Here is a 25,056-nt window from a genome sequence, read left to right as displayed (position 1 = left end):
TCTTAATTCTTCAAAAAATTTAATTAATTTAAAACAGTTTTCAACTCGAAATTTTTTAAATCAATCAATCGAATTGGAGAAATTCATAGCTTCCTCCACGAGGAAGCAAATTTTTTGCTTCACACAATGAGGAAGCAAAATGTTTATGAAATAAACATAAAGGACCCCCTCCTTGTTTATATAATTTTCAATTTACCGAATAATCATTTCTCATAATTAATATTCCCGTGTGGAAAAATCTCTCGTCAAACTATATGCGAGATAGAAACTATACCGTAAACGTCTCGTGAAACTAGTCAAGTAAAACTATACCGATTCGATCTAGATTCTGTATAGTTTCACTGCATTAACTGTTTCACATTGAGAAACGGTCTAGAATCTGTACAGAGTCACTGCATTAAGGACTTAGTTTCACAAATTAATGTTATATAATTATTATTATTAATTTTTTAATTAATGTAAAGTTTTAATTTAATTTAAATTTTTTATTTTAATTATTATTTAAGTAAAGTTTTCTAAATATGGAAATATTTTATTATATGAGTATAATAAAAATTAATTTAATTGGAAATTATTTATTAATATTCAATGTCGAAAACTTTTACAATGTATTATAAAAAAAATTTTGTTTAATAAATAAAATCAGTTATTTTATTTACATAAAAATAATATAAATTTTTCGTCGAGTATTTACGAAAAGTACTATATAAATTAAGTTGTTCTCCCTAAGATAACAATTACTTTAATACAAAATTATTTCTCAATATCCAACAGAATCACTTCTTTTTTTTGCACAAAAGAAATATACATTTTTCGTCGAATATTAATTTCTAATGGATTAAAGGCACCATAAAAGTACGTTGTTCTCCTTGAGTTCGCACCCTAAGCGATAATTTAACGACTTTAGATTTAACAGATGTTATAAGAAATGTTTGTAATGTTCCTACAGGATATCTAAACACTTCCCACATGTCCAAGGCATCGGATTGAAAAGGTTGTTCAAAAATGGGTCTTCTTTTTTCATAAAGGTACCCTTGAATTTGTAGTTCATCTCCGTTTCTGGAAATATTTGTTATTTGTAATAAGTTTCTATTTTCCAATAGAACGGTATTATCGGGATCTCTTGTAGACAACGTATAATTTCTATATTTCACTTGTGAAATAACGTTATTTCTTTCTTTTAATATTTCCAGTGCAGGGGGAATTCTTCCTCTTCGTTGAACAATAGTGCTTTCTTCATAAAGTCTTCGACATAGCTGAGCGAGTGGTCTCAATGGATTTCTGAGTTTAGATTTTAATTTCCCTAAACAATTTTCAAATGGGAATGCAGAAATTCGCATAAGATTTTTAGAAGTTGAAATGATTCATCTGTGCGTTCTTCACTGTCCATCGATAAATAGACTGTAGCAGGGAATCCTCGTTTTGTACCTTTGACGGTGCATCTTTCGCAAGAATATGTGCCATTTTGACCTGCAGTATGTTTGCAAAACGATCTTGCAGGTGTGTCACAAACAAAACATCTTACGGTTACATAATCATATAAATGTCCTTCAATTTCAAGCCCATCTTCTAGTATTTGATTTATTTCTGTACAAAATTCATCGAAATAAACCAAATTACTAACAGGTTTTGACATTCCACAAAACAGGGCTACAACAAAAGGTTCATAACTTATTTCATCGTGATCGACTTGACAAAGAATCGGCCACAGTTGAGTGTTATCAGATTTACTGATAGGCAAACCGTCAACATTAAATTTAAGCTGAATTGTATTCCCTGTGTGAACGTTTGGGTCTATACACTCCCTTAGATCTTTTCCAACACCAAAATAAACAAATTCTCCGTCAGTTCCAGAAGCACAATCCATCGAAAAAATGTTATACGTTGCCGCCGTTGTTCTCAAAAACGTTTTCGAAGATTTTGGAAGGTCTGGTAACCAACGCCTTCTACAAATGGTAAGAAGTTCATCCAAATGATTTTGCTGAATTTTATTTTTGATGGCCCACTCACGAAGTCTATCCATGTCGGCAAGATTTTCATTTTCTTCCTCAGAAACTTCACTATCAGCACTTTCATCGATTTCTTCTACTGCTTGATCATCTTCTTCATTAATTTCATCTCCAGTCCAATCAGATGAAGCAATAGATGCTTCATTTTCTTCTGCGTCTTGGCCTGAGTTCTCATGTTCATTTCCGCTTGGTGCTGGTGAATTCGATCTTTCTGATTGAATGCGATTTTCAATTGGAAGATGAGGATTATCGTCGTTTTGAGAGGATAATACTTCATTCGAAGTGGAATTTTTGGAGCCTTCTTGATTGTCTGGAGGTGTCAAGTTATTCTGTGCTCGAATCCCTGCAGCGTGATGTCGTACTAATTAACAAACAGAAAAAGAAAAATAATTAATTCTGAAGTTTTTAAATAAACATATTTATAATAAACGTATATGTATAATAACATAATGCACAGAAAAATATTTTTTGTAATTCAAGGAAGGGACAAGTGAAATTTCAACCCTTCTACATTTAAATTCTCAAGTTACAATTTTTTTCTGGCATTATTTTTTATCTAAATTTACTCTATATTATTCGAATTAAAAGAAATTAGTTTTGACCATTTTCAAAATATATACGATTAAATGTTAAGAATCATGAAGAAATAGAATACAAAAAATAATAAAAATTACGGGCGAAATTCAAATTTTTATTTTTTGAAAATTTCAAGTTTTATTTAAAAAATGATTAACTAATTAATTTTTTATTAATTTTTTAAAGCATATTATAATTTTAAATACTCAAAATTTTTATAAAAAAATTTGATCACCCACAAACAAGAAAATTCTAAATATGTTGAAATTTCACTGATCCCTTTTTTAATTTTTTTATTAATTTTTATTTTTAAAAAACATTTAATTTTGTTTCATATAAACTGTTTTGTATTTCATAAATTCTATTGAACAAAAGAAGGCAATATTTTATTAAACTTGAAAAAATGTTAATAAGTTTATAACTGCGCATTACATTATATTTGTAACAAATTGAAATTTATTTAATATATTAAATATGTATAATATTACTTAGATCAAATTAATTTTTAATCAGTCAAGATATCAACTTTTTAGTTTTTGTTTATTCCAAAAAAAATAGATTAAGAAAATTAAATTAAAATACGTTTAATAAAATGGTCGTCATTTTGTTATTATTATGACACTTCATACAAAAATGATTTCAGTAATTGAGGGTCCGGATCAAATAACTCGCCAAGCACTAATGCGCAAGTCCCTTGTGCAGATGGGATCTGGCTCAAGTATGGGACTTTGAATGACACGTCGGGCGAGTTATGTGATCTGGAGCCTCAATTCAAAAAATTTTACTTTTATTTAAAATTCTTTTCAAAAATATTATTAGAAAAAAATAACATTGACTTTCAATTCTGATAATATTCAGTCTTTTTAGTTGGAAATGAATTTTGTCCATAATTAATTTATACCATCACGTTCATCACTTGATGAAGACGAATCTGATGATCTGCGACGTTCGGCAGCAAGAGTTAGTTCCCTATGCTTTCTAACCCGTGCTCTTACTAATTTGCGACGTCTTTCATCACGACATCTTTCCTCATCCATTTTATATTAATAATACTGAAAACGAAAAAAAATTAAGTTATTATTTGATAAAATTATTTACAAAATTATTCTAACAATAATTATTTATAAAATCTTAAATTGAACATTATCTTATATATACATGGAAATATATTTTTCTCAAAAATGTGGAAAAAATAGATAAATTTCTTAAATATTTTTAAAAATTACTAATTAAAGAAAAAAATATAAGAATAAAGATACATACGCAATTCCTAAGTAAATTGAATGAAAATCATGAACACAATTCGTACTCTTTCCACTTTAAAGATAAAAAGGCAGCCAATACCAAAAGTTATTCAGATGAACCTAAGGACAAACATCTGTATCACATTTTTTGTTTTTGAAAATTACAAGCAAAATTTTATTTCAGATAGAAATTGATTATACCGGTTGAATTCTTGAATTAAGATTTTTATTTGACCAATTATTATTATTTATTATTAATTTTATTTGACATCTCCCGGTAAATCGGTAAAAAAATCTTAGTTCAAAAATTTTATTCTCTTTTTTTAAAATTTTACAACCGTTTATATTTATGACTTAAAATAAAATCCAAGTATGAAAACGTTTATATAATCTGAAATTTGATAAATTTAATGTAATTTTAAAGTATAAAAAGTAATACTAGTATTAGATCAAACATTTCAATAATTAAACCAAATTCTTAAGAAATAAAAAAGTAGAAAAAATTTTAATAACTCATTTCCAGAATTTTGGAAGATTGTAACTAGTCCTAAGATTTACAAACACACTTCGAAAATATTTAAAATGGTTCCTTATTTAAAGAAAACACAGTATTCAAAAGCAAATTATATTATTTCAATTTAAATAATTATTTGCTTTAAATTGAAGTATCAATTTTTACATCGCTGTTAATCGACAGAAATGAAACTTGTTTTAACAAATACCTTAACTAAAAAAAATAATGAATCTGAATCGTAAAACAATTTTCATTCAAACTGAATCAAATTTTCATAAATGCTATTGAGAAATTACGGAAAAAAACATCTGTCAAACTGATTTTCAAAGTGGTAAACTGTGATAAAATGGGAAACAAAGTTTCGCATTATACTATAAGTCTATTTGCAAATATAATTACGAATAATTGGGAATTAATATTATAATAAACAGAAAAATAATAATAATTAATCATTCTTTTTTTTGGGAAATTAATTGAACTTTCATTACTAAATCTTGGTTTTGATTCATTTAACACCTGATTTGATTTGACTCCCCAGTAAGAAGCGAAAAACTAAAAAAAATTGAAAAATGTAACTTTTTAACATAAAAGAAGATTTATTTAATTCTTTTGAATTCCATTTCTGTCCAATTCCGTTGTATTCCCTGTCAGGACTAATTTTTGCCTAAAAATGAATTCCTCTGAATTCCGTTTTGCTGTTTTTTAAATACGTAATTTATTTTGAATTCCTTTCAATTTCACTGCAGAGAAGACTCAAGGTAAAACTTAATTCCAATCAATTCCGTTTTATTGTTTTGAAAATTTATAATTTAATTTGAATTCCTTTCAATTCTAAAGTAGAGAACGGGCTGAGAAGGTAAGACTAAATTCCCTTCAATTCTTAAATACTCGAATTCGATAAAAATTATAATTTAATTTATTATTTAATAATAAACAATGTATTTATATTATAATTTAGTTATATTAATATCATTTTATTTCTAGTCAAAAATAAAATAATATTAATATAATTTCAAATACAAAAACCTAAAACTTTAAAAATAATGTAATTATTATTCAGTATTATTGTTATTATATCTTTTAATACTGATTTATTATAAATAATAAAAAATTACTTTTTAATTTTATTTAAATTATTACTTTAATAAAAAAAAGTTTATAATTATTTAATAATACAAATTATTCTATTCTATTTGTTATTAATTAGTAAATGATTTTGACAATTATTTAGTTATTATGATTATTATTACTATTATTATTTATTAACGTTTTTTAAAGTATAGTTTTTTAATGTCAAATTATATAAAGCCTATATGCAGAAAACATGAACGTAAAATTGATGTAAATAAAATCTAATCTAGTCTATGATTAAGTTTAGACGATTTACAATAATGAAATATAATCATCAAAATTGTAATTTTTAATAAATAATTTATTCATTATAGGTATTAAAAAGATATTTATTTATTGATTTATTTGAACAATTTCCCCGCGATCCATTTGGACCATTAATGAGTATATACATTTGTGTTGACCTCAAAAATTATACAATAGTAAAAAATACAATAATTGAGAGAAGACAAAAAAGATATTACAGTTATGCTTCTCAAATTGTCATTTAATATTTATGAAGTTCAGTATTTAAAAATTTATAAATAAACACAAAGTTTACAATGTTGAAACAGAATATTAACATCTTAAATTAAATGTAAACCTATTTATAACTTGTCGATGAAAGTTATATAAATCTATATTAAAAGATAATATTATTCTAAATTACTGCGCTTCAACGGTATTTGGTATCGAACAAACTAACTGCGTAGACACCAATTCTATAACCACTGCTTTTGAATGAATTTCTGCCACTGATACGTTTTCATGATTGTCATTGCCTCTTACTATCCACATACCAACAATTTGTATATTCCCTACAAAATATGGAGCGACAATTATTTTCTTTACATAAAAAGAACATGAATCATCTGGCCTTAAACAAATTTTTGTTATTTGAACAAATTCTCCATTTTTCAATTCAATAACGGTATCGTTCCATCGTTTCGATTTTAAGTACTTCGTACTGCTGAAAGTGAGGTTTTGAAAGACACATCTTTCAAATTCCTTCTCTTGGACAGATTCGAAAATATTTTTCGGATCGGGTCGGAAGAAAGTAATTTTACCTCTTCTCACAGTACTCTTAGTGCATGTTTCAGAACTAAAAATCGCTTTAATGTAATTCTGAGCTATTTCGGAAACATTATTATTTGGTGGGCGAATTTTATATTTGAGAAGATTTAAGGACTTTGTAGACATCTGTTGTTCCACACTTTTAGGTCCATTAATTGTTTGCTTAATAAAATGTATGTTTCTTTCGAACGGAAATGCAGATGTTGCCCATAAGGGGCCTGACATTTTTTCTGACAAAGGTATATGATTCGAAGCATGAACATTAAAAGTAACGTTTTCAGGACCATATAAGTTTTCATATTCCGCTGTAAACTGTAACATATTTTGTTCGCAAGTATTGAGTTCGTCTTGTGTAATTTTCAGTTTTAACATTGTAAAGATACTATTTCGAAACAACGCAAAATTTTCCAACATATCCAGATGATCATGATCTTGTATAAAAGGAGAACAAATTGGAAGGCTAAAGTACAATAACCAGGACTTCCAATTTGTAGCCTTCCAAACGCTTTTGTTTGAAATTTTTAACGTAAGTCTAAACAATTCTCTTGGTGGTTGTTGGTAAAGAAGCAGATTATCAATTAATTTACGCTCTTGTACAGTTAATAGTTTAAACCATAAATTCCATACTTGTTCGGTTGTTCCAAATACAGCATTGTGCAAATAATCGAGAGCAAAACTCCAGCACATGTCAATATTTGACAGCTCTATAAAGGCTGACTTTCCCTTAACCCCTTGAAACGACGACCCAGGACCTTTTATTTGACCTATATCTCTCATGTGCGAATCATGACTTCTCAATTCTGGCTCTATTTCTTGAAAAGGATATCTCATTGAATGATTTAAGTACGTTCCCCTTTGATAGCAATAACTACAACCAAAGTTTCCGTTATACTGCAATCTATTTTGCAGTATAGGCCGTGCAACAGAATCGGCGACTATTATTATAGGAGTAAATTGTAATATTATTTCGCGATTTTCATTCAATAATTTAATTTTAATTCCTTTCGAGTGTATCAAATTGGCTTGTCTAATGAATTCTCCGAGAAATAGGTTCATGAGATTCGGTTTCGGTTCAGTTGTCACTATCATAACTCCAGCTAACAAAACAAATTTGAAACGTAGCTTAACGGGTAACTCGTTTAAAATGATTTGAAGTGGCCAAAATGATCTTTTAGAAACATTGAAAAGAGGAGCACCGTCTGTACTAATTGTATACGTAAATGTTGCTGAATGTTTTTCAATAGTGCGTTGATACAATACACTACTACTTACGTCACTTAGTGTAGTATTATCAATTGAGCAAGTTTCTTTCACAGAGTTCTCGAGGAAATACTTTAAAATTTCCTTATTTTTGAACAATGTTTGCAATTGATACTCCAAGTTGTTAATGACAAAATAATTCGGATTGCTAAGCTTAATAAGTAAATTACTATTGCAATGCTCACAAAGAGAGGTTTGACCTTTGATTTCTGATTTTGAAGACGAATGCACCACTTTTTCAAAACAGTTATTACAATAGAAATGATATGTTGTTACATGAGGTGGTGGATCGAAAATTTTTGACAATTTATAGTTTGATAAGTTTAGATTTTTGAATTTTGGTCCTGCGCAAATTTTAAACATTTCAATTAACATTTTTCGACCCTTTTGAGAATCGCCATATCGCAAGCAGTAAGCTACTACCATTTCTATAACATCGTTGACAGTAGTTCCTGATTGTTCAAACATGATTTGATTACCGTTGTCGATAAAAGCAGGTGATTTATTTGATTTGGGAGACTCGGTTGTTTCGTCCCTTAATTTTTCTGAAATTGTGATGTGATCTTCGCTGACCTCTTCGTCATCGCTTTCATTATCACTGCAGTAATCGTATCTCTGGAATTGTTCTTTTTCTTCAAAAAGTGAAGCGTCTACATCTTTTGTGTCATAACTGTGCTGTCTATTTGTATCCAAAGGTGGATTTCCCTTTGCTAAAAAAAATTATTTATATAACTGTGACTTTTAATCCGATGTTTCTTATTATTTTAATCGAATCTGACATATTTTTAAAAATAAAACAAAAATAAAATACGTCTTATAGATAAATACACTTATCTAGAAAAAAGTAAATTTTCGATATTAAAATATATATAAAAATTACCTTCACTCAATTTATGAAATGCTTTTTCCCAAACTCTTTTTGTTCTTTCACTTATTTGGTCAATGTCGCATTGTGGATCTAATGCCAACTTGTAATGTTTTACGGAAGGCACATACTTTTCGGCATTATCCATTGTATTCTGTAAATTATAATTTTTAGAATTTAAAAAAAAACGATTATTACAAACTTGTAAATAAAAATATGTGGACGTTCGCATGAAAAAGGATCACTTTGTCGATTTTAGTTTCCAATATAATTGAGCTGCCGGATCAAAGAAGGGCACATAACTAATGTATTTTAAATGGGTTATGTGCCCTTCTTTGATCCGGCAGCTCAATTGCAATTTTCATTTTGTAAATAAAAAAAAATTTTTTTATTAATTTCTTAGAAAAACTCTGATAATTTGTTTTCTTAAATTACATCAATTTTCAAAATTTCACACGTAAAATCTTGTGATTGTCATGAACTTATTGATACTTTAAGCATTTATAATTTCTTTGTATTTAAAAAAGAAGAGAATGGACTACTTTGTCGGTCCGTTGCAATAGTAGTAAATTTCAGTCTTTGCAGAAGATAAAAAAATATTAATCGTATTGATCTGTTCGTCCAAAAGTGCTTTAACTTAAACAAATTATAATCTAATTAACTGTTCAGAAAAAACATAAATTTTGGCAATTAAACTTTGATATCCACTTTGTCAAAATAAGATTTTCGATATTTCTTAACATCATTGATGAATATAGAAAATTTCAAAAAAATTGAATTAAGTGTAGTTTCTTTTATCTTTTTCTAAATCATTTAATGCAATAATTCAATAATAGCCTTAAGAAATTTATGAAATTTAAATAAAAATAAATAAAATAACCTATATAAATCAAAGATGAGCCTAATAGAACCAAAGTAATTCCTTTTCACGTGTAGGTCCACATACAATTAAAACTAACAAAAAAGGCATGTAATAATTCTAACATTTAAAAGAAATAAATGTCTAAAAACTGCAACTTTCAAAATGTACGTTATATTCCTTAGAAACTTTTTTAAACTTTCTAAACTTAGTTACAAAAAAAGAAAACAACATTAAACCAAATTGAGGAGCCGGATCGTAGAACCGATTCTTCACTAATGCGCAAGTCCCCCGCGCAGCTGAAAGCTGGCTCACTTGAGGGACTCCGGAGAGAGCGAAGAATCGGTTCTACGATCCGGCTCCTCAATTATTCATCTATCAAGATAGAATAACAAGTAATGATGAGGAAAGTTGACTATATACTTTACCTATTATAATTTTCAAAGTTTCATTATAAAGTGTCGTTATTTACTCTTATATCACCTGAATTTACAAAAAATGTAATTTTTATAAATCCTGTAAATTTGGAGATTTTTATTTAAGTTTAAAGTGAATTTTAAATCTGATAAATTAAAGTTGAAATTTTTGAAAAATTTAAAATGAATTATAAATTTATTGATTAAGTCAGAGTAAAAATTAAAAAAAAAATTAAAAGAAAATAAAAAGTAAAATAAAATAATAAATAAATGTTTTCTTACCAATCCCTTTATTCTTGATCGCGTATTTTCAGTTGAAAAAACAAATAAAAATAAAAAAATCACATTAAGCGCTGGTTTTTGATGAAATTTCCTAGCATTTGCAGAATTTGCAACAGCAAATTTATGGTGTAATTTGAGGACTCTGTAAAATGAAAATTTGGAACAAATTATTTAAGAAATATTACTTTATACTTATTAATTGTGATGAGTTCTGAAAAAAGTAATTTAAAATAAGGATTTGACAGATGCAGAGTTTGGATATGTGAAAATGCACAAAAAAATTAACTCTCAATATACAAACTGTCGATGTTAAAGTCTGCATTACATCTAAAAATTTGAATACAAAAAACTATTATAACTTTTATATAATTAAAAAAGAACTTTTAATAAAAAACAAAATTATCATGAACATAACCTATACATTTTTATTTAGATTATGCATAAAGCACGTTTTTGAAATGCAATATATATATAAGATATGCATTATTTTTTGTTTGCATATAACAACTATTTTCTTACCTTCTTATTCCATTACAAAGAGTCAACAGACTGCTCATACATTTAGTTTTTGATCACTGTTTTCAATCATTTCCAATTCCAAATCGATTGAAAAAAACGGTTTACGGAACATTTTTCACTTTCTTTCTTTCTTATGATTTCACGGAAGAATTCGCAGTGCTACAAACCCATCAGCGTAGTAAACATAATAGGGGCCCGGAGGTTCTTTGTGATAACTTAATGTCAATATGAAATTAATTACATTATATTTATAAAACCATTTCAAAATTTCGTAATGAAAATGATTTTTAATGTTATTATTGTTAAATTAATGTATTTAATTTTAAAAAATTGTTTGACATTTTAAACTATTCATTTAAATAAAGCGCTTTTAAGGACGCTCATGATCTTGCGCAATAAAGATTCGAAGTTTTGTATAACGACAAAGACTTCCTGTTCTAGAATCTTCTAAATTTTTCTAGAATGCAAAAGCAAGAGATAGAAAAAGACGCGAATATGTCTGCTTTTTTCTTTTGTTTTCCGGTTTCGATGCTAAATAATGCGGACACGTTTTTTCGCGGTTAATTACGATGTGCAATTAATTTACGAAGAAATGTAGTGAAGAAGTTCAAAAGTATTGTTTTCATCAAAGTGTAAATAAAAAGTATTATATTGTAATTATAGTGTTGTAATGCGAAAAAATGGCTGAATTTGCATACATTAAATTTTTGAAAAGTGAAGGAGAAGGTGACGCCAAGACTCAAAAAGTCCACACGTCGCAAATACACAAATTTCACGAGATACAGTACACAATTTTCCAAACCTACAAAGTAGAAGTTAAACCTGGAGTCATCAAACATGCCACAGTTTTATTTATAGCTGGTAAGTTGATAAATATTGCATAAAAAGTTAAAGATGAACGTAAAATAATCAAAGTATACTTGCCTAAACGCAACAATTTTGCATGAATTGGACGTTAAATTTTTCATAATTGCTTTCTAAAGACTTAATTTTCATGATCATTTAATATACGTCGTGATCATTTCTGATCATTTCTATACTCTTTCAATGATTCTAAACTAGCAATACGTTTTGAATTTGTTAACTTGTCTATTTATTCAAAAATTTATGAAATTAATTAAAAAATACAAACTATTCCTCTTTTAATTTTTTCGAATCTTTTTAACCCTTTCGTGCCCCCGGGAAACCCACCGGACGGATTTTGTTGAAACTTGTTATTCGGGGGTTTTCGGGGTCGCTGATTACGAATCCGATGTTAGTTTTTCAAAATTCAAAATGGCGGATCCAATATGGCGGAATTTTTTTTTAAATTTGCTTGGATTTGCTTAAAAATTGGTACTCGGGGGTTTTTGAGGTCGCCGATTACGAATCCGACGTTAGTTTTTCAAAATTCAAAATGTCGGATCCAATATGGCGGACATATTTTTTAAAAATTGCTTGCATTTGCTTAAAAATTGGTACTCGGGGGTTTTTGGGGTCGCTGATTACGAATCCGATGTTTGTTTTCCAAAATTCAAAATGGCGGATCCAATATGGCGGACATATTTTTTAAAAATTGCTTGCATTTGCTTAAAAATTGGTACTCGGGGGTTTTTGGGGTCGCTAATTACGAATCCGATGTTTGTTTTCCAAAATTCAAAATAGCGGATCCAATATGGCGGAATATTTTTTGAAAATTGCTTGGATTTGCAGGTTTGTAGGAAGCACGGTCTTCCACACCACCTGAGAGGTTCCGATAATGGCGCGTTAGGATTTTTTTTACAGTGATCCTTCGCCAAGAGCCCTATAACACTTTTTCAGGTAACTTCTACTTACCGTGGAATTTACGGAAACATCCTTCGATACATAAAGGGACGTTGCACCCTATGCAAACAACGTTTGTTCGCTTTTCTTGTTCCTTTGTAGAACAAAAATGGAAACGTCGGCGATTTTTTTGAACGTCGGGCAGGTGGTCAACAATTTCTGACGTTTCTTCAAAATGTTTTCTTTTTTTGGTGACATGAGTTGTCAAAGCTGGACCTTTTGAAGCAGAAAACTTTGCAATTAGTTGCTTTGCCAAATTCAGTCGGAATGTGAGTTGATCCACCACACGTTTATGATGAATTTGATAAACCTCCCATAATTTTATTATAGGTTGCAATAGCACCTGGACATTCTACATTAATCCTACTTCCATTTTTTAGGGTTCTTTTTACAGTAGACAATGTCTCCGAATTATGAGCTGTAGAAAGAAGAGTGACAATCTTTGCATCCAACCACTTGATTCCCTGAACGCATCCCATGTGTCTTATTTCTGACTCTCCTCGTTTCAGTTTTTTTTGTTCTTCATAATCTCTGGTAAGCCTTTTCGATTTACCCGAACAGTGCCTACTGAAAATATTTGATTTTGAAGAAGTGAAGTTACTAGATCCACAGAAGTAAAGAAGTTGTCGAATGCTACTAATGATTTGCTTCCACGCAAATCCTTAGTAAGATTCGTAACAACTCGTTCACCAAGAGTTTCTTGGCTCTTCTGTGAATCTGTGGATTTTCCAGTGTAAATTTCAAACTTCAAAATGTACGAAGATTGTGAGTCAGCCAAACACCAGACCTTATATCCCCTTTTTATTGGCTTCATTGGCATGTACTGCTTGAGAGATGATCGACCCTTGAATTTTATCATAGATTCATCAACAGCTAGTACTTTAGAAGGAGAGTAAATTTCCTGAGCCTTTTTGTTCAAATGATCAACAAGCGGTCTTACTTTGAACAACCTGTCATAATTCGGATCACTTTTTTCAAGAACTTTGTTGTTGTCATTCAAGTGAAGAATTTCAGCTATTTTTCTAAATCGATCACGAGTCATTATATTGGCAATAAAATCAACTCTAAGTGCTGGATCTGTGCTCCAAAAATTTTTCTGTTGAGGTAAACGATGTATTCCCATCAATATCAACATACCAATCCAAGCACGTAGCTCATCAATCGATAACTCATAAGCATACTTTGACTCTTTTTTTTTATTTTGATGAAAATACATATTGGTTTCCTCAACAATTTTTTGTAAAATGTCTTGGGTGAAAAACAAATCAAAGAAATCGGATTCTTTGACTTTTTTCCCCATTTGTACTAAAATTGTTGGGTCCTTTTCAAAATTCAAATTATCCCTACAATTCCAACGGTCTGCCACCCATTTTCCATTTTCAGTATTGTGTGGATTTTCAGAATCACTGCAATCGGTATCATCGCTGTCTTGGTCTACGCTATTCGCGTCATCGTCAGAATCTGAAAGATCATATCTTTCTTCTTCCTCAGACTCAATGTCTCCTTCTGAATCTTCCGGATCAGATGGAAGTGAAAAATTTTCCAAGTTCTTTCTTACTCGAGAACGAGTATTCATTTTAGAGAAAAGAAATTTTACTTATTTAAAAGTGTAAATTTTTATAGGAAAAAATTAACAAAAAAATTAACGTAAATAAGTTAAAAAAACTGAAAAAATGTAAAAAAAAATAAAAAAAGTACAAAAAAAACTTGAAAAATAACTAAAGAAACAAAAAAATGATCCAAAAATAACTGCTTGTAAGGAAAACAAAACTAAAAAAGAATAAGGAGTAAGACAGAATAAGAATAGGAAAGAATAAGAAACTAAGAGAGAAAGGAAAAGAAAAGCTCTGAAAAGAACTGATTTATATTTTTAGACTATTAGTATCCACCTACCTGCAAGAACACACGAAAAATTTGTAATATTTTTATCTCAAAGTTGTCTGTACTTATACATATATATACTTCTCAATGCGTCTTGATTGTGAGAGAACCTACCCTAACTATGCATGCACCACCTTGCGGACGAAAGTTCAATTACAATGTAAAGCGCTCTAATACCTGGTGACTACACAGGTCAACAAAGCGCCAAAAGTATTGAGGTAAAGCGCGCGTTTTTATGAAAATGATGATTACTATGCAAATGAACGTAATCATAATAATAACAATTTTTCTATTATTTTATGAATAAAATTTAATTACCCTTTTATACGTGTTCCAAAAATTAAAAAATAATATATTGAATAAAATTTAAATAATAAACAGATGGTTAATTTTTAAACATTGATATTTATGATCTAAAATATAGTTTTGAATTTTCTTCACTATTCTGGAAAAGTCGATTTGAATTTTTAAAAAGTGACATTAGTTTCGCATTCATCATATTTCAAAAAATCTTGAGTTGTGGATTTCTTGAGCTTAAATAAATTTTATGAGAAACTCGTTCGCTATATTGGATCCGCCATTTTGAATTTTCAGAAACTAACATCAGATTCGCAATCAGCGACCCCAAAAACCCCCGAGTACCAATTTTTAATCAAATGCAAGCAATTTTTAAAAAATATGTCCGCCATATTGGATCCGCCATTTTGAATTTTGAAAAACTAACGTCGGATTCGTAATCGGCGACCTCAAAAACCCCCGAGTACCAATTTTTAAGCAAATCCAAGCAAATTTAAAAAAAAATTCCGCCATATTGGATCCGCCATTTTGAATTTTAAAAAACTAACATTGGATTCGTAATCAGCAACCCCGAAAACTCCCGAGCAAAAATTTTAAACCAAATCCAATGAAGTTTTAAAAAATTTCGATAAATTTTTTTGAAAGCCCGCCATATTGGTTCCGCCATTTTGAGTTTTTTTTATTCTGACTCCAAATTCGTGATTAGCGACCCCAGAAGCATAAGAAAACGTAGTGGTGTTAAAAATTATTAACTATGTGACAAAGAAATTAGTTAGTACTTATATAACTTATTTTTTAAAAAATAGCAATATTTTTGTTATTGTTTAAATTAATTATAACATCGTTATGTAATTTATCATTTTTTTACACATAGTAGTGTCCAAAGGTAACAGAAAAAAATTTACCGCTTATTGATTCCTTCAATTTTATAAGAATGACATTAAATTTTGTAAGTGGGACATATATGTCCCGGAGGCACGAAAGGGTTAAATTGTTTAATGTGTAAAATGACAAGTTTTTGATGTATTTACTATCCGTGAATATTTTTGAAATTTTCAAAAAACCTTAATTAATCGTTTTCCATGTAGATTAAGATAAAATTTTATAAAAAATATATGTAATTAATAAATTACATTAATTTTGTTTGTATTCACAAGGGTTATAAATAATTAACAAGGTATGATAACTGTTTTGTAAGTTTACTTCAAAAAAGTTTATAGGATTTAATTTTTAAATTTCCTACTATTATCTAATAATATTTATTGTTTTCTTTTCTTTTTCTGAGTAAATTATAAATAAACAATTGAATGTTTTAAATTTAATATTTGATACAATGAGTTGTTAGTTTTACTAGACTTTTAACCTGCCCATCACAGTATGGTATGATAGTATAGTTTAATAATAAAAATGTATAGTAGACTTAAATTTTAAAAAAATTAAATTTTTTAAAAATTATTACTGATAAATGTTATAGGAATTTTTTTTATTGATCTTCAATTATTTTAGCATTAAAATTTTAAATAAGCAAATTTCATGTTTCTACAGAAAACGAAAAAAACTAAAAATTCCATTGGTCATTTAAAAAATATTAAGAATACCTTTTCGGCATCGTTATTAATTTACTGGATTTTTTAATGAAAAAAATTGAATTTTGAAAAATTGTCGCTTGACCCATTTTAACTTGGTAGCCTTTAAATAACGTGAGGCAATGAAAATTTCTTAAAATTTGCCGAATATAATTTTTAATTTTGCTAAATGTTTAAAATTTTTTATTTTTGCAGACTCTGAGATTGAGTTGGATAAATTAATTGAAAGGAAAAATAGGATCAGAGAGCCAAATAAAAAGTACCTAACTGCAGCATTCGATACTACTGACAGTGAAACTGACTCAAAAAAAATTATTAAAAGAAAAATTAAAACTTCTGCTTTGTCTGACAGAATGGAATCTTTAAAACGGAAGCAAGAAGATCAATGTCTTCCATTTCCTGTTGCAGCGAAAATACCCAAAATTATTGATATAAAAATCCTGAAATCAGACAAAAATATCGTCAAAGCTTCTACAACCAAAGAAACTTCCAAAGATATTGATAAGAAAAGAATTCCATTCCAAATTATTGACAATAATAAACAAGTTTTGGACTGTTCTTCTACACCTCCTGTTAAAAGTATAGAAGAGAGAAATAATATCAAAAATAAAGTTTCAAAAAGAAAGTCTTCGAGAAAAATTCAAGGCGCAAACGCTGTCACACTTAAAGTTGATGCATCTGGTAAAGAAATGGACATCAGAAAGAAAGGCGAGGAAACAACTACAAACAACGTGATGGTGAGAAAATTCAATTTTTATTATTTCATTAGTTTATTTTTATTTGCATTTAAAAATTGTTTCCAAGAAAAATGTTTGACTTGTAAAAAATTTTAAAAACCTTTAATTTTGTTTTCAAAAAGTTACCTGACAACATAATTCACTGTCATTCTGTTTGATACAATTGTACAATATTATACTCAATTTATTTAAATAACATGTTTGCTTACTAAAATTGTCAATGTCCATAATTTATATTTAACAAACTTAAAATTTAAGATAATTTTTAAATAAAAATAATTTGTTAATAAATCAATTTGCTTACTGAAAAATGTTTATTTCTCCAAAAATTAATTAAAATGAATTTATATAATTAATTTACATGTGATTAAACTTTCATTTCACAGAATCCTCAAATTAATCTAAAGAAATTGACTTCGGCGAACAAAAATTCTAAAATTATTGGAAAGGGAACTTCGGAAAACAAAAATTATCCACCTATTGAAACTGCAAATTCACCAAAAAAAACTTCTAAAACTATTATAAATACAACTTCGGTCAACAAAAATTCTCCAGCTATTGGAAGTGCAATTTCGAAGAACAAAAAATCTCCAATTATTGGAAATACAACTTCAGCGCACAAAACTTCTCCAACAACTTCGGCCAATAAAAATTCTCCAGCTATTAAAAGTGCAACTTCGACGGACAAAAAACCTAAAATTAATGAAAATGCAACTTCAAAGAACAAAAATTCTCTAACTCTTGGAAACGCAATTGCAGCTAATAAAAATTCTTCGGCTATTGGAAATAAAACACAAATTAGTGCTTCGATATTTTCAAGTAAAAATATAGATATACGACCAACCGACAAAAAGTCAGCACCTAAGAAAGGAAAGGTAAAAAATTACGATTTATTTAGAGAGTTTGTTTCTTTAATTATATTACAATAAAACTTTAAAATGTTTTCATTATTTTCAATGATTTGAAGTTAACTTTATACTTAAAGTTGATTGGTGAAAAAACCATAGTTAAGGTGGTTTATCCACGAATGCAGACCTTTAGAAAAAAATAATTAATTAACATTTAAATAATTGTAATAATATTATTAATTGTATTTTCTGACAAAATAAATATCAATTTTCAAGAAAAAAATTTCAAATCTTCAAAATTTATCTGTTTATTCAATTTGCATATGAGCAAAGTTTCTGGTCATATCGCTTCTATAGAATTTATTAAAAATAATGCAATTTTATTGTAATGTGGCTAATTTTCTTCATAAAATTATTCTCTACAACTTAACCGTGTGGATTTTTAAACAAGAAAGCCGTTTAAAAGATATAGCTATTAGTTTAAAAAAAAATTTTTTTAAAAAACAATTAGCAATATTTTGCAAACGGCTTGATTGCTTGTTTAAAAATTCCCATGGTAAAGTTGTAGAGAATCATTTTATGAAGAAAATAAGTCATATTAAATTAAAATCAAATCATTTAAAAAAATTCTGTAGAAGCGATATGATAGAAAACTTTGATTAAATGCAAATTGTATAAACAAACAAAATTTATAAGTTTTTAATTTTTTACTTGACAACTGATATTTCTTCTCTAAGAAAATACAACTAATATTAATATTTTAATTATTTGAATAATAAATAATTATTTTATGCATGTTTATGATTTGTCATTGACAATTATTAAAATACTATTTCTATAATTCCAAATAGTCGTATATTATTTAAAAAATTTTCGTATATTTAGTAATTAAAAATTCTAATACCGTCTGCTTTCTATTTTGAATAATTCATATTAATTTTAAATCCTTAATAATGTCAAAAAATTATTTGGTACATATCAACAACGTAAGTTTGGATTGACCAACGTCCTATGAAAACCTTGCATTCTTGAATTTGAAAATATTAAAAGTACCTTGAATTTCAACATAAAATTTTAAATATTATTAAAATTTTATAAAATAATATTTAAATTTTAAAGTATTTTAAAAATTGCAATTATTTACAAGCGATCAAAATTCTAAATCATTCTGAAAAATCAAAATCTTTAAAAAATTAAAAAAGATATAAAAATTCTTTTGTCAATGTAACAAGTATTTAAAATTCAAAAGACTACCTTACTGAATTTTTAACAGTCAACTGTGGATTAAAATGAAAATATTCAGTAAATCATCTGAAATAAATAAGAAAGAAAAAAATTATGGCAGAAATTATTTTCTAGTAATTAAAAATAATATGCAGGTTTCGAACACTTCTTCAACTTCTGTATCTTTGGACAAAATTATTAAAAAAAACGGGCAATGTTACAAAGAAGGTTTCAACTGAAAAGTTACCTGAAAAAATTCAAGATTCAAATTCTGTCACGCTAGTTAATAAAACAAAAGTTAACGTATCTGGCAAGGAAATGGACATCACAGAAACTCCAAAGAATTTGAAAGTGAGAAAATACTATATTTACATTATTTTATATATTTATTTTTGCTTTTATTAAAGAGAATTTTGTTGCAGGCAAAATTTTTTATAATCCGAATCTGCATATACCGAAAAATTAACAGGGTATCCACTAAGGTGGTCCAAAAGTTGATGGAAAAAAGTCGAAATTTTTCTCTCATCCTCTAGGATTGAAGTTTATGAAAAAAAACGTTTGTTGAAAAAATAACGTTTAATCGTGCCTCAAATCCCTTCGAAATTAACAAGTAAAATACATGGTATAAGAACAGTTTTTCGTAAGTTAGATATGAAATATAATAAAAACATTTGTTAACCAGACTCCCTTATTGCCTGAAGAAAATAAATTTTTAAATTTAGAAATGCTCAGAGAATGACAAAAAATTATTTTTATAAAATAGGTAATGTTTGCAGGTTTTACAGGTTCTCCAAAATATCTCGTAAATTTAAAAACATTAGAGTTTGTTTCTATTAAAAATAGTAAATATTGATATTTTTGTAAATGATTTATTTAATTATTTTTTTGTTATTATTTTAACATTTTTGAAGAGAAATAAAGTAGTCTGGTTGAAAAATATTGTTTATTTTTACATTTTGTATTCAATTTACAAAAAACCGTTATTTAACATGTATATTTATATGGGAATTTGAAAGGGGTTTGAGATAAAGCTCAATGTTTTCTTTCAGCAAACAAAGAACCGTGAGTATTTTCTTGGATAAACTTCTGTCCTAGTGAGTACAAAATAATTCCGACATTTTTGGACCACACTAGTGTTCAGTGATCTTTTATTTGCTGAAATTTTTGTTTTACAGAATCCTGAAATCACTGAACAAAAATCGACATTTGTGGAAAAAAATTCTTCAAACGATCAGTACGACCAACACCTGAACATTGATTTAAAGGCAACAGAATCAAATTTTAAGAAGTTGGTGGTAAGTTATTACGATTTAACTTGTTTTGAATCTAGAATATTGAATTTTTATTTTACTAAAATTTAGTAAAATTTATATATATATATATATATATATATATATATTTGTAATAAAAAAAATCCTTTTACATTTTCTTAAAATTACATATTTATTGTTATATAGATTGACAGGCAAAAAGAGCGAGGAACTCAACATCTTTTGAAGGAAAACGATAAAATTGCTAAATTGGCGGATTTGTTAAAGAAAACAAAACAACTGTTAAAAGATGAAAGAGTCAAAAATGAGAATCTAAATGAGGTTATAACCAGCTTAAAATCCGAGGTACAGCAGTTAGAGGAGAAATTGGTGGAAGCCGAAAGTTATTCGGAAAGAATAATGAAATTAAATGAAAAATGGCAAGCGCTGTCAATGAATAAATATGCTGCGATACACGGTAAAAACATTTACTGTGAACATTAATTAATGAACAGGAATCTTTTTTTCTATTAATATTTTTGTTATTTAAATAAATATCTTATTTTTTAATTTCTAAAATTACTCATAGGTGCTTTTTAACTAAACTTTTATAATACAAAATCTGTTATTTCCAGATATGTTTGATCAAATTATAAATCATCAAGATTTTAGATCTGAAGAAATTCAATTGCAGCCGGGATACATTACTGAAGACAGAAGTTTTGTAAGTTCAAAAAGTTTATATCTCAGACATAAAAAATATTTTAAGAAAAGAAATTGAACTTTTTTAAAAGTAAATATCTTAAATACTTTCCTCAGTTTTATTCTGAAATATTCTAAATGTAATATTCTAAAAATATTTCTAGGAATTATTCTATTAATTTATTATTATTCATTTTTAGTTTTTAGATATATTTGTTACAAATATTTTTTCATAAAAATTTATTAAATATGTTATTAAATGTCTAAAGAGGGAAAAAGAGCGAGGGATCTAAAAGAATATTTCTATCGACTTCTTTTCAGTCTTCGATTTAAGGGAAGAAACCAGTGAATAAGCACAATTTTAATTTTTCGAAAATTTTTGAGTTCTATTGCCAAATATTAAATTATTAATTCAACTACCTGTTTTATGATTTTTCATATTACACAATAATTTTAAATACGTAATAATGTTGTATATTTAATTATCACTTAAACAACATAAATTTTGATGGGTTTAAATTTCGCTTTTCAAATAAATATGTAATTCAGTGTTAACATCTTGCTTGTAATTGTAATTTAAAAAATATTATTTCAGATTCATATGGGTCGAGGGGAATGGATATCTTATGCAACATATCTTTTGTCAATGAATGGAGTCACTTATAAAAGCCGAAAAACCTTTCCTCGAAATTTATGTGTAGCAGTTTTTGGGTACGATTTGCTGAGGAAATGCACAGTAACTGGGGAAGGAAGCAACCGGAATGGAAATGTTAAGAAACCTACAGAAAAGCTGGATCCGAATAAAGTTTTGGCGATAAAAGGTAACAAATATAATTCTATTACATATGGGCAGAATTTTTCATGCGATCCAACATTGAAATTGCCAATAGTGGATTATTTCAGCCTTAACGAGCTTAATATAAAGTATTTTGAAATAATAGATTGCTAATAAACAATTGTCTATTAATTATTTAATAAAGATCTACCACTGTAAAACACTTCATATTAGGCTCGTTGGGTGCAGAGTTTGATAATCTTCTAATTTGTAATTTCAGAATTACCCTAACTTTATTTGCTTGTAAAATATGCAGTGTAAATTTTTTATAAATTTCAGTCCACTTCAAAAACTTTTATTAGTATGTTCGATCGCTTAAGAAATTTTGCCCCATATAAATCCTAAGAAATCTATTTTTAAATTTTTCAACGAAATTATTTGTTAATATTTGTTTCTAGATATCTATAAACATTTCCTAATTAATGAATTAGGTTTGAATAAAGATGATGCCGAAAGTGAATCTTGCCAATTAAATAAAATAATTGCAAAGAAAATTGCTTTTATAAAAGGGCTTTACCAAAGTGAGTAATATATCGATGTATATTACTAGTACTAAAGAAGTAAAATATTAAATGTGACGCAATCTGAAGAAAAGGACCTCAGAGGTAAAAAATATTAGGTTATGTTTTAAAATTTTTAGAATAAAAATAGTCAAAGAAGATCAACTTTCAATACAAATCTTTGTTTAAGTCTTCGTTATATTTAATAAAAACTGATTTTAAATTTGAATAATTAAAAAGAAATTTTTGATCACGAAAAAACTAACACAAACATATAACTTTAAAGTGATTTGCTTCTAAGGTCGCTTTCTTCAGATCGCGTCACAAATATTGAGGTAAATTATAAATAGTTTCAATAAAATTAATTATATAAATTTAATTTTTTGAAGAAAATAAAACTGACGCCAGGCCATTATTAGGAGAAAATGGATAACAAATGCAGGAGAAAGAAAGAAATGAAGATTATGAGAAGAGCGAAGGTGAAGATGATGATGATAAACACGAGGATACTGGTGGTGATGAAAAAGAGGGAGAAAATGTCGATAGCAGTGATGTTGATGAGGACGAGAAAGAAGTGGGAACAGAAAAAGAGGAGGGTGACAATGATAATAATAATAATAAGGATACAAAATCAAGGAAAGAAAAAGCAAAAGATTATGATGATAATGATGATGAGACTGCTAAACGAGAAAAAGAGGAAGTAGATGATTATGATGATGAGACGGATGAACGAGAAAAAGAAAAAGATGATGATTATGGTAATGAGGATGAGTACGTTGATGAGTCGGATGAACGAGAAAAAGAGAAAGTAGATGATTACGTTGATGAGACGGATGAACGAGAAAAAGAAAAAGATGATGATGAGACTTATGAACGAGAAAAAGAGGAAGTAGATGATTATGTTGATGAGACGGATGAACGAGAAAAAGAAAAAGATGATGATTATAGTGATGAAGATGAGTACGTTGATGAGTCGGATGAACGAGAAAAAGAGAAAGTAGATGATTACGTTGATGAGACGGATGAACGAGAAAAAGAAAAAGATGATGATGAGACTTATGAACGAGAAAAAGAGGAAGTAGATGATTATGTTGATGAGACGGATGAACGAGAAAAAGAAAAAGATGATGATTATAGTGATGAAGATGAGACGGATGAACGAGAAAAAGAAAAAGATGATGATGAGGATGAGACGGATGAACGAGAAAATGAAAAATATGATGATTATGATGATGAGGATGAGACGGATGAACGAGAAAAAGAGGATAATTATGAGAGAGATGAAGAGGGGAAGGAAGATCGCAAGATTCAATTTTAAACAGACGGTTTTTAAAAGCTGACGATAATATTAATGGCAGTATTAAAAAATTTGATTATATTTAAAGGCTGATAAAAAAGTGTTAAGTTACAAAGCTCTCCCATATTAAAACAATTTTATTTTATTAATATAATTTGTTAACCTAATATTTTTTTCTATTGTAGGTATAATACATCGTAACAAACAGTATTATAATTTTAAATTTCAGACTGATTAAAAAGTAAGGTTATAGACAATTCAGAAATCTGTTCTACTGAAAAGACTGTAAAAATATTTACTAATTAATAAGTGTATCTAGCTGTATAAGAAAAAAATGTAAAATGTTTCAAAATATGTTACGAAGCAGTATTTTTTCCAAAAAAAACAATAAAAATTGTTTATAAAGTAATTAACTTTATTCGTTCCTTAATTTCTTAATAATTATGTTTTTAATTATTTTTTAAAGTTATATTTTTAACGTAATTTTCAATAATCATGCAATAGTAAGTTCATTGAAATGATTGAATAGCTTTAAGATCCATTAATATATTTTAATTCATTTCAATTCCTCTGTTTCATTACAAATCGAATTCTTATGAATCCTATAATACATTTTATTGAAATTTTTCAATCCCTGTGAATTCCTCAATAATTTTTCAATTCTTTTTAATTCCTGTATACTCAATGCATAAATAGTAAAAGTGTATTCAAAAGAATTGAGTTTCCTTTTTTTCCGCTACTCTCAAAGAATACAAAAGAATTGGACAGAAATGGAATTCAGAAGAATTAAAATTTTTTAATTCTTTTCAATTCCTCGCTTCTTACTGGGTCACTTAATTTATGCATGTATAAATTAAATTTGAGGTTAGGAAATTTATTTCAGAAAATTTCTTATTATATAAATGAAAGTATATTCAAATATATTTGAATCTTTTTTATAAATAAATGCATTATACTTACTTCTCATATTATTATGTTGCGATGTTAATAAATAAAACGTAACAGAAACGTCAGCAGAACACATTTTGTTTACTATCAAGATTCACGTTATATTTTGTAAAAATCCGCTAAATGACGTCCACTGTAGTTGAGGATACGAATAATTCCAATTTTTCAGTTATTTTTTAAAATAAATTACTCTAAAAAGTAATTTTTTTATATTTTTCAACTAGAATGACACGGTGACGCTGATGAAGGAAGTCGCAAAGCAATATATCTAAATGACAATGACGGAAGTGTTATTATCGATAATTGGCGGGTGTTTTAAAAAATTGAATAATACTGCTTATTTTTATAGAAAATATTTTTTGTGACAGAATTATAAATTCTCAAATTTTGAAAACTCAATTAAACGTTTAATAAGTTAAA

The 25,056-nt window shown here is 27.7% G+C and overlaps 3 protein-coding genes across 10 annotated transcripts; 1 reads left to right on the top strand and 2 right to left on the bottom strand.

Moving 5' to 3' along the window:
* Positions 1 to 1,283: 1,283 nt before the first annotated feature.
* On the bottom strand, positions 1,284 to 25,056 carry LOC127286882 (uncharacterized). The gene is made up of 4 exons (XM_051313510.1): positions 24,649 to 25,056; positions 3,849 to 3,949; positions 3,487 to 3,637; positions 1,284 to 2,370 (listed from the first exon to the last, which is right to left on the bottom strand). The coding sequence occupies exons 3-4, from the start codon at positions 3,620 to 3,622 to the stop codon at positions 1,304 to 1,306; spliced, it is 1,203 nt and encodes a 400-aa protein (XP_051169467.1). The 5' UTR covers positions 3,623 to 3,637; positions 3,849 to 3,949; positions 24,649 to 25,056; the 3' UTR covers positions 1,284 to 1,303.
* LOC127286849 (uncharacterized) lies at positions 6,097 to 10,900 on the bottom strand. 2 transcript variants are annotated; one of them, XM_051313455.1, is made up of 4 exons: positions 10,729 to 10,900; positions 10,210 to 10,351; positions 8,668 to 8,806; positions 6,097 to 8,497 (listed from the first exon to the last, which is right to left on the bottom strand). In XM_051313455.1, exons 1-4 carry the CDS (start codon positions 10,764 to 10,766, stop codon positions 6,120 to 6,122), a joined length of 2,697 nt encoding a protein of 898 aa, XP_051169412.1. In that variant the 5' UTR covers positions 10,767 to 10,900; the 3' UTR covers positions 6,097 to 6,119. The 2 variants fall into 2 exon arrangements, with proteins under 2 accessions (XP_051169412.1, XP_051169417.1); XM_051313460.1 differs by lacking the exon at positions 10,729 to 10,900 and adding an exon at positions 9,940 to 9,994 and having other exon boundaries at positions 10,210 to 10,347.
* On the top strand, positions 11,143 to 24,093 carry LOC127286861 (protein starmaker-like). Of its 7 annotated transcripts, none has more exons than XR_007843800.1 (7): positions 11,143 to 11,589; positions 16,491 to 17,032; positions 17,419 to 17,907; positions 19,260 to 19,455; positions 19,527 to 19,714; positions 20,154 to 20,198; positions 20,280 to 20,399. XR_007843800.1 is itself a non-coding variant. In XM_051313490.1 (7 exons), exons 1-7 carry the CDS (start codon positions 19,423 to 19,425, stop codon positions 22,822 to 22,824), a joined length of 906 nt encoding a protein of 301 aa, XP_051169447.1. In that variant the 5' UTR covers positions 19,278 to 19,422; the 3' UTR covers positions 22,825 to 22,948. The 7 variants fall into 7 exon arrangements, 2 of the variants coding, with proteins under 2 accessions (XP_051169447.1, XP_051169456.1); XR_007843801.1 differs by having other exon boundaries at positions 19,527 to 19,726; XR_007843799.1 differs by having other exon boundaries at positions 19,527 to 19,744.

This window comes from Leptopilina boulardi, unplaced genomic scaffold (genome assembly GCF_019393585.1).
Source record: "Leptopilina boulardi isolate dan_hultmark-lab unplaced genomic scaffold, ZJU_Lbou_2.1 LbouV2_122, whole genome shotgun sequence".
NCBI lineage: Eukaryota > Metazoa > Arthropoda > Insecta > Hymenoptera > Figitidae > Leptopilina > Leptopilina boulardi.
The sequence above is the reverse complement of the archived record's forward strand: the minus strand, read 5'-3'. Positions and strand labels throughout refer to the sequence as shown.